Source organism: Mus caroli, chromosome 2, assembly GCF_900094665.2.
Source record: "Mus caroli chromosome 2, CAROLI_EIJ_v1.1, whole genome shotgun sequence".
In the NCBI taxonomy this organism is placed as follows: domain Eukaryota; kingdom Metazoa; phylum Chordata; class Mammalia; order Rodentia; family Muridae; genus Mus; species Mus caroli.
In genome coordinates this window covers 170,783,306-170,793,490 of record NC_034571.1, presented here as the reverse complement: position 1 = coordinate 170,793,490, position 10,185 = coordinate 170,783,306, and the positions used below count along the sequence as shown (strand labels likewise).

At 46.3% G+C, this 10,185-nt stretch overlaps 1 protein-coding gene across 5 annotated transcripts in view; it reads left to right on the top strand.

Moving 5' to 3' along the window:
- Gmeb2 (glucocorticoid modulatory element binding protein 2) overlaps window positions 1-7,042 on the top strand; it is a 38,908-nt gene extending 31,866 nt beyond the window's left edge. For all 5 annotated transcript variants that reach the window (XM_021156485.2, XM_029474086.1, XM_021156488.2 and 2 more), the window contains 4 exons: window positions 2,549-2,620; window positions 2,860-2,997; window positions 3,219-3,341; window positions 4,069-7,042. In XM_021156485.2, coding sequence (XP_021012144.1) covers window positions 2,549-2,620; window positions 2,860-2,997; window positions 3,219-3,341; window positions 4,069-4,709 — 974 coding nt within the window. In that variant the 3' untranslated portion in view covers window positions 4,710-7,042. The remainder of the gene's footprint in view (window positions 1-2,548; window positions 2,621-2,859; window positions 2,998-3,218; window positions 3,342-4,068) is intronic.
- Window positions 7,043-10,185: the final 3,143 nt, after the last annotated feature.

The following is a 10,185-nucleotide window of genomic DNA, read 5'->3' as shown; positions in this document are numbered from 1 at the left end:
TGGAACTCACTCTGTAGACCAGGCTGGCCTCGAACTCAGAAATCTGCCTGCCTCTGCCTCCCAAGTGCTGGGATTAAAGGCATGCGCCACCACCGCCTGGCTATTTTCATTTTAAAATAGTAATTCACATATAGAAGGGCATATATAAAGAATGGTTATGGACGGCCTATGTCCCCAGGCCTGCTCTCTCCCACTCAAAGTTTGCCTGAATTGGAGATACATATTCCTTGGTTCTTGGTGCTTTGAAAAACTGTTTTGTTTTTTTTTTTTCAGATCTCTTACTGGGACCTGGATGTAGGTCTTTCCTGCCATTTTGATTTTGGGTGACAGTTTAGGATATTCTTCTCTGTTGATATCTATCCCTCAGAGTTGTAGAAAGGTTGACTTTTATATCCCCTCCCCCTTCATGGTTTTTTGTGACAGAGTTTCTCTGTGTAGCCCTGGCTGTCCTGCAACTAGCCCAGTAGAACAGACTGGCCTCGAACTCACAGAAATCTACCTACCTCTGCCTCCAAGTGTTGGGACTAAAAGCGTGCACTACTACCACCCTGCAGTTTTCTAAAACTTTGTCCAGTTTTGAGAGAGAATTTTTGTAAGTGGAAGTAAGAATAAAGTTGGGATTTGAGCTCCTTGTTGTGTTACCTGGTGAAATTGAGCTGTTTTCTTTTTCTCGGCAGTGTCACTTAGCTATCATTCTACAGTGTTAAGCTGACATGTACTTCCAAATGATGGCTCTATGACCTCTGTTTAACCAGGCCAATTGAGCCTCATCCGGGGATGGGGAAGAATGAGATCCTATGAGTTCTTTCTTTGTTCTCAAAGTGCTTTGTTGTAGACTCGTTGGTCAAGATTTGGCAGAGTCAGAGTTAGGGTTCAGCCCTTCTGACAGTGGTACATTCTCCTCTTCAGAAGCCTAGGGTCATAGGTCAGAGACTGACTTTTGTTAGCTCTGTCCTTAGTCCATGTTTATGGTTTACCATGATCTGACAGTGTCTTTTGCTTAGCTCCTTTCTGGACCCAAAGCACCAGGTATAATAGGAGGTCAGGACAGAGCTCTTCTGGGGACACATTAAAACAAAAGGCAGTGTGGGGAGTGAGCAGTCCAGGTCTTGGTGGCTGACTTGGCTTCCCTTATTAAAATTAGTCACAGCCCTTCAGAGGCTAGTGAGGTGTTTTAAGTATACTCGGAGTTAGCTAAACTATGGTATTTGGTGGATAAATATATTAAATGCATTTTCAACCCTGTAGTGTTTCCAACTGATGATGTGTTTATCAGTGTTTAGCTCCATCATGACTGGAAGAACATCTGTTAGTTTATTCTTGCAAGCCTTAGTGAAATGTTAACCAGCATACCAACTTTATGGAATTATTTTGTAGGTCTTATGCAAAAAAGAAATGTATTGCCGGGTGGTGGTGGCGCACGCCTTTAATCCCAGCACTTGGGAGGCAGAGGCAGGCGGATTTCTGAGTTCGAGGCCAGCCTGGTCTACAGAGTGAGTTCCAGGCCATCCAGGGCTACACAGAGAAACCCTATCTCAAAAAACCAAAAAAAAAAAAAAAAAAAAGAAAGAAAGAAAGAAAAGAAAAAAAGAGAAATGTATAGAATAGCTTTTTTAGTAAATAGTCATAAATAGTGGTTCCTGAGAAAAAGAACATTGACTGTCGGTGACTGTCGGCCAGGGCAAATAGGAGCTGCTAGTGCCATCTCCTGACAGAATAAGAGGGCTTTCTGAGCCCTCTAATTAAGNCTGTAGTGCCTTAGAAAGATAGAATTGGGGTTAGGACTTAGCTTTTCTGGTTATTTAGTTTTTTAGCTTAGAATTTCAATGAGTCTTTGGCTTTAATATCATATGTGTAAGGAGAAGTGTTTCTGTTCAGTTGATTCCATGCATACATGACTCACAAGTATTACAACATTGATGAGTGGTAGGCCATTTGGAAAGTTTCTGGAATATGTCTGCTTCTGGGTTTGCCTCTGTGCTAGATCTGTGTATGAAGCCTTGGTCAGAAACTCCAGAACTTCCAATTACAAACTATATGGTCGTTGAGTTTGTAGGTATCAGCAATGGACTTGGTGATATACTAGAATGGATGGTTTGTCTCTCTTTTAATATAAAAGGATTGTTCTGGCATCAGTCAAATTTAGATGAGTTAAAAGTGACCCACAGGGCAGAGAGAGAGGCAAGGTAGGCAGAGAGCCAGCTCCCCAGCTCCCCGGGCCTGTTTCCTTCCCAAGGCTCAGTTGCAGGGACTTGCACATAGACCTAGAGGAGCAAAATGTTGGGAGCTGCTGAAGTTGAATGATAGCTCAGAGGGTGTTTTCCTGTTCTTTGTGTGTTTAAAGACATCTGTGATTGAAAATAAACTCACTGTGAAGTAGAGAAGTACTTTGTATGAAGTAGAGAATTACTAGTGTATTGTGTTTATCAGTTCTGTGAAAATGGGTGACAAAGGATTCAGATGGAACCTTAGAAAGATTATTAGGACTTAGAGCTCTGGGGGCTGTAATGTAGAGCAACACTCACCCACAACTCTGCCTTACCTGCAGTGAATGGCTCACCTGCCACCATCACCATAGAGACCTGTGAGGACCCTGGTGACTGGACCACAACCATTGGAGGTATATTTCCTCAGCTTCTCAGGATTACGGGTGGGCTCGTGGCTGGAACTATCTACCCATGATCTGATCCTAGCTGGGTTTAGGATCCAACCACTGACATGCTAGATTTGTGGGCTATAATATGGAACTCGATGCTTTATGTGCTGACCTCCTGAGGTGATGTCCTTTACTGCTTCCTGTTGTCAGTTTCTCTATACATCGATTTGTATCCTGTCTACCTGTCTCTTTCTCCATCATAGATGACACATTTGCATTCTGGCGGGGATTAAAGGATGCAGGCTTACTGGATGAAGTCATACAGGAATTCCAACAGGAGCTAGAGGAAACCATGAAAGGCCTGCAGCAGCGAGTGCAGGACCCACCCCTGCAGCTCCGAGGTAAGAGTGCCTGATTCTCCCTCCCGCTAGCCCCAGGCCCTGCCGTGTGGCTGGGATGGAATCTGAACCTGAACACAGCACCCTATTGTGCTGAGGGGCATTGTCAGTAGGAGAATCTTTGGAGTTGGCTCCTTCCATAAGAGGAGCCAGCCCAGCACTGGAGTTCAGGAACTCTAGGAGTAGCCTAGATTTTTACTAAGTGTTGGTGTTGTCCCTTTCAGATGCTGTCCTCCTCAACAACATCGTGCAAAACTTTGGCATGCTGGATCTGGTGAAGAAGGTACTGGCAAGTCACAAGTGTCAGATGGATCGTTCCCGGGAACAGTATGCGCGGGACCTGGCAGGTATGCCCAGCAGCAGTGTGGGGTTTGAGGAGCTATAGGCTCAGCTCTCTAGTTGTGTGTCCACATACTTTTCTGAGACATGGCTGCATAGGTGAACTTTTCATTTGAGGACTAAGAAGTCAGAACAACACTAGATATCATACGTAGAAAAATCAGTAAAACTCCAGTGGCTGTGGTCTGACCCTGTCAGTTCAGAAAGCACAGGTCACTGTTTGTTACCTTTTTGTGATGAACCAATTTATTTAATTTAAAGGACTAGGACAGGGAAATGGAAAAAACACCTGCTCCAGCCAGAGCTGGATTGTCCTGTGGTGTTAGTATATTAGTAATAAACTTTCCCTAGTGATTTTACTTAATTGTATGCCCTGCATATGACTCTGTGTGTGTGTGTGTGTGTGTGTGTGTGTGTGTGTGTGTGTGTGAATAGGCATTTTGGTTGCTTTGGTCTAACAACTTTCATGCGAAAGTCACTAGAACACATTGGTGCTGAGGGGAAGGTTTTTCTTATAGCACTTCCACTTTGGAACCGGAGTCTTGGGTCATCCTGAGGGCCATTAAGGGACCCACTGCTGCAAACCTTGCCAACCTTTGGCAAGCAGCCCTCTACTCATCGGGGTGCTGTTGGTCTATAATCTGCTCACTGATTGTACATGTCTGCATTTTCCTCGTGAGAATACTATCTATCCCCATCCCTGTTGTCTGTGGTGATGCTGTGTGTCTCCTGCAGCCCTGGAGCAGCAGTGTGATGAACATCGCCGCCGTGCCAAGGAGCTGAAGCACAAGTCCCAGCACCTCAGCAATGTGCTCATGACGCTGACCCCGGTTCCCCTGCCATCCCCTATGAAGCGGCCCCGTCTCGCCCGGGCTACATCTGGACCAGCTGCTATGGCTTCCCAGGTGCTCACACAGTCTGCACAGATTGCTTTGAGCCCAGGAATGCCTATGTCCCAGTTGACCAGTGTGCCACTGGGCAAAGTAGTATCTACACTGCCCTCCACTGTCCTGGGCAAGGGCTCTCCTCAAGCTGCCCCAGCCAGTTCACCGGCCTCCCCACTGCTTGGAGGCTACACAGTTCTGGCCTCCTCTGGCTCTACCTTCCCCAACGCGGTCGAGATCCATCCAGACACTTCCAGCCTCACAGTTTTGAGCACAGCCGCCATGCAGGATGGCAGCACAGTACTGAAGGTGGTCAGCCCCTTGCAGCTGCTCACCCTGCCTGGCCTGGGACCCACCCTACAGAATGTGGCTCAGGCATCACCTGCAGGCAGCACCATTGTGACAATGCCTACAGCAACTGCCACTGGACCTGAGGAGCACACGGCCACTATTGAGGTGGCCGCTGTAGCAGAGGACCATGAGCAGAAGTAGCTGGCAGGGAGGGTAAAATCCTTCCAAAATGGGCTGGCTGCCTCTCCTCAGGCCACTGCAGGCAGAGGCCACTACAGACACAGGCCACAGGGCTGGCTCAGCACAAGCAGGTCTGATGGGCTGAACCAAAGAGAGGATTGCCGGATGAATCAAGAGAAGAAAAGGGGGCAGAATGTTGCCAGCAACCTGGAAAATCTGTCTTCAACATATAAACTTCCTCCCCTTTTTTTGTGGGAAATACTCTTTTCCATCTGTTGCTTATTAATCCTGTTTACACATTGGGCCTTGAGCAGGAACCAGAGGGTCACTGACCAGGAGGAGGCCTGGGTGCTTCTGGTACAGCTACAGAGCCAGCACCAGAGCCCAGCTAATTATAGGTCCTAGTGCCTGCACCCCCATGGGGCTGAGCCTGCTGGGACATTATTGACACATGTCTTAGGCAGCATGCCTGAGTGTGGAAGCCATAGATCCTATGGATTTGGTCTCTTCCCACAGTTCTCTGTTGGTTCAGTATGGCCAGTGTCCATGTTCCTTCACTGGTGGGAACATGCCCTGGGGCTAAGTGCAGACCCCAGTCAGGAGCCCATCCCCACCCTACAGGCACTCAGGTGGTGAAGGGGTCTCATGGACCTGGCATGTTCTAGACCCCTTTGCACATGGGCTGCAGGTGTTTTTAAGTGAATTGCTTAGTAGCCTTCTAGGGAAAAATCAAATTTATAGTGTTTTCAACCAAAACAATGTTGAGTGCCTAGGCTCCTGAGTCAGTTCTAGGAGGGACCCAGGGCACCAATATATACACACCTAGCCAGGTGCTAGAGGTCTTAAGTAGTGTCTTTCCCTGAGACAAAGCTCTGGAGATTCTTGTGGAGGTATGCCTGAGACTTGGAATAGTTTAAATGACTCCCTGTGTGCAGCTGGCTCTTGTACTCCCCTACAGTTGCCCCCCCCCCCCAATCTCTCCTGGAGGTGGAGCTTGGCCTCTCTGGCCAATACTCAGTGTCTCTATCCTGAGAGCTCCAGGATATGTAAGGCTGTTTAGAGTGGTGGGTTGGTCAGCTGGAAGACAGGATCTAAAATGTTCCATGGAAGGCTGTCTTCAGGCAGTTTTTACAGGTCTAGGTTTGGGCCTGTGCTAGGGGCTACCTAGGCGAGAGTTTTTGGAGCCAAACAATTCAGGGAACAAAGTTTTGGCCTCTTGGTAAAGGATGTCCTGGGATAGTCCTAAGGTGCCTCTTGAATCTCCTGTTCTGTCAATTGAAGGCTTTCCTTTCAAGGGCCCCATAGCAGGAAGGGCCACTGTCCCATTTCACTGCTTTGAAGGCTACCTTATCCTTCCATCCATGCATCCCCTCGAGTGCCCAGATTGCTTTTACACCGCTGCTGTGACTGGACCCTTCCCTGCCCCTGCTCTCACCCCATGTCATGCTACTGAGGTTCTTGTTTTCCCTCTGTTCCATCATTGTTCACTGTGGCCACGAATCAGCTGGGTTTAGCAGATGTTTACCTGTTTATGTATATACTCCTTTTTAAAAACTTGTTTTATTTTTTCATTGAGTTACAAGTCCTGTTATATGCAGCTGTGTGACTTTAGGGGCATTGGGAGGACCAGCAGGGTGGGTACTTCCTTGAAGTCCCTGCTCTACAAGCTCAGACTAGATTAATGTCACAAATAAAACCTTCCTGCCCTAGGAACCAAGAGCCTTTCCTTGGCACAAGCCCCAGATGTCATTTGCTTTGGGGGATGTGGGCCAGTTCCCTTTCTTCATAAGAGCAAGGTTGAAACATTTTTGGCCCTTGCCCCTTAGAGCATGGAGGTACTGGAAGGTGAAGTTTATTTCAGAGCCATACAAAAATAATTCTCAAATCAGCTTCAGAATTAGTTCATAGCACTCCTTCCCAGTGTCCTCAGAGGCTGTCTACAGCCCACCTTCCAAGGCAGCTTCTAGCAGGACAGAGAAGGACCAATAGTCCCGTCTGCATGGAACCCTCAGTTCTGGGAGAGGAAGTGTTATCACTGCCCCACCACGTGTTTGTACCTGCCTCTCTGGTTCCTACTGACTTCTATTGCTGTGTTCCCTGCTTGTTGGGCCATTTAGGACCCAGGAAGGAAGGTCTTCCCCCTCCACATGCAAACACGGGTGCTTGTGGCTGCTTTCAGTTTGTTTTTCTGAAAAGATAGGACAGGATTTGGTTTTGCAGAGGGTGCAAGCTCCTTTCCATGCCTGCCCAGGAGGCACGCAGAAGGGCAAGTTTGAGTTCTTTGAGTTCTACTTTGTATGTGTTTAGCAAGTATCTGCTTGGTACTTTGATTTAAAATAAAAACACTTTTATAATTCGCGTTTTTGTCTCTTGTAATGAAAANTATGAAGAAACCAAATTTAACTTGTAAAACCATGTGTGCCCCTGTGACAGGTCCTTCAGACACATCTGCCCTCTGAGTCCAGTTGTGTATGGTCTGGGTCCTGAAGTCAAGCAGATTTTTTGTTTTGTTTTGTTTTTTGTTGATGGCAGTGGCTTTTTTGTTTTGTCTCTCTACATAGATCTGGCTGGCTGGGACTCAGGGATTCCATCTGCCTCTGTTTTCTTCTAAGTGCTGGGATTAAAGGTGTGTACCACCACTCCCTGTTCAAATAGTTTTAATAACTACACCAGGTCCCCTTTGGCTTCTGTGTTCAGCTTAGAGCGCAGGTGTGCGTAGCATTGGTGCTAGGCATCTCTCTGTGAGCCTCCCTGTCACTGCATCAGACTATGCAGACAGGTAGCTCAGAAACAACAGAGATTTACTACTTACGAGACAAGGCAGACATTATAGAGCTATAAGGAACATGGAACAAGGCGAGGATATCAAGCTAGAGTAACTACTTCATCTTGTCCCAACGCTGAAGTTCCGGCAACTTCTCTAGAGGCTTAGGAGAGGCCATTGAAGCTAACCATGTTCTTCCCTTGCCCGGCTTTGTTGTTTTGTTGTTTTGGTTTTTGGGCATTGTTGTTGTTGTTTAGAGACAGGGTTTTTCTGTGTAGTCCTGGCTGTCCTGGAACTCACTTTGTGGACCAGGCTGGCCTCAAACTCAGAAATCTGCCTGCCTTTGCCTCCCGAGTGCTGGGATTAAAGGCATGCGCCACCACTGCCCGGCTCCTGCTTTCTTGAAGATCCTCTTCAGCACTGTTCCCCTCTTTGGTATTATGATTCCTAGGGGACCAAAGGTGGACCTCTCCTGCATCCTACAGAACAGAAAGGCAGATAGCATGCCATGTCAGTTAATGAGAGTTGGGGCAGACACAGACTTCGTGAGGTGGGTGTTTGTGGGTGTGTGACTTCCTAAGGGGGACCAAAACAACTATCTACTTCCCATCTAAAGACTTGCTGTGATTCAGTGTTCTTCCATGAGCATGCTCCACTGCAATAGAGTCAACAGATGGGCAATGGGCCCTTCCTATCATCACATTTCATNGATCTGCTGTCTCCAGCGTACCTATGATCCCGCAGAAAATCTATATGCACCTCGGATTTAATGCATCCAAAACAATTCTTACTTTCTCCCTTGAACCTGTTAATTCCTGTTGTTTCTTGTCTCTAAGAAGGATGTCACCAGATCTGTCNTTTCTTATCTCTAGGAAGGATGTCACCAGCCACCTGTTGCTCAGGCCACCTTTCTCCAATCTCAGTTAAGATATCCCCTCCTCACCAAGCCATACCCCTCCACCTCTCAGACCAAGACAGTCCACATTTTTCTTTACTGTTATTCTCTACAGTCACTCTGGTCCCAACATTATCAAGGGACCATTTTCTGCCTCTGGGCAAGGGGAATGTCCCTTCATCAGCTCTTCTGACACCTATTCCTGACATTTGTGGCAGTCACCAGCTGCAGAATATAAACCTACTAATTTAGAAGGGTCAGCTTCCTGTGCCCCTACTGAAAAGTCCCTAGAGACAGGTTCCAGCACTGGCTATTTGCTGAAAGAGAATGCAGGAAGAGTGGGGAGCAGTGAGTCTCACTCACTTGCAGTGTTCTGAAGCACAGAGTCCACAGAGGATGATGCTGAATGACGCCCCACATCTGGATAGACTGCAGCTTTCCATTCACCTGCTCAAAGAGGACACATTTTCTCAAATTTTTTGAATATATAACCATTGCTGGATCATGCAAAAACTTTTTTTTTTCCTTTTTTTAGTTTTGTAAGTAGGCAGTTGTCTCTGTCCTCTGGTGCATGGCTGTATCATCTTGCATTTCTACCAGCAATGAGTGTGACTGTTGACCAACATCCTCACTCCACGTAGTATACTTAGCGTTTTGGACTTTGGCATTGTGATAGGTGTAGGTGGCCTCTCACTGTTTCGCTGTTTGTTTTGAGATTTTATCACTGTGTAGCCCAAGATAGCTTCAAATTTGTAATCATCCTGCCTCCCCTGTAGGATTACAGACATGCGACACCCCATTCAACTTCCCTATTTAAAAATGATTATGTCATTGTGTNCATGCTGTATGTTGGAGTGCATGTGCCATGTACCTTTGTGGAGTTAGTTCTCTCCACCTTTTATATGGGTTCCAGAAGTGGAACTCGGTTGTCAGGCCTATACAGCAAGTGCTTTTACAAACAGCCATCTCACCATCCTTCCCTGTTGTTTTAATTTGTAGTTGCATGATGGCATTTGATACAGAACACCTTTTTAAAAGAAGGTTTGCGCCTGGTGGTAGTGGTGCATACCTTTAATCTCAGCACCCGTGAGACAGAGACAAGCAGATCCTCTGAGTTGGAGGTCAGCCTGGTCTTTTAAAAAAAAGAAAAGAAAGAAAAGCATTTGTTTTTATTCTTAGGTTGTATGAGCATTTTGCCTACATTTATGTATCTGTAACACATCCATGCCTGGTGTTTGCAGTGCCAGAAGAAGATATCAGACGCTCTGAACTGGAGTTAAAAGATGGTTACAAAGCCAGTTGGTAGCTCATACTTTTAATCCCAGCACTCAGAAGGCAGAGGCAGGTAGATCTCAAGGACAGCCAAGGCAACACGGAGAAAAGCTATCTCAAAAAGTGAAACCAAACAAAGATAGTTGTGAGTTGCCATGTGGGTGCTGTGAACTTGTAAATTAAATTCAGATCCTTTGCAAAAGAAGGAAGTGCTTTTAATTGCTATTTCTTTAGTCCTCAAAAGACCTTTTTATGTGCTCATACATCCTCTTCAGGAAAGTGTCAGGTCTCTTGTCTACTTTTTTTAAAAAAAAATTATATATACTACGTCTAGCATGTTAGGGGCCCACAGAATTACAGACAGTTGTGAGTTGCCTTGTGGGTGCTGGGGGTCACTGAACCTGGACCGACTGGAAGGCTAGCTGGTGCTCTTCCCCCACGGATCATCTCTCCAGACCCCTTTTTGCCCATTTTCATCTAGGTCCATTTTGTTAATTATGACTTCTGTTTTATATTTTGCTTTTTCTTTCTTTTTCTTCTTTCTTTTTCCCTTTTTTTTTTTTTTT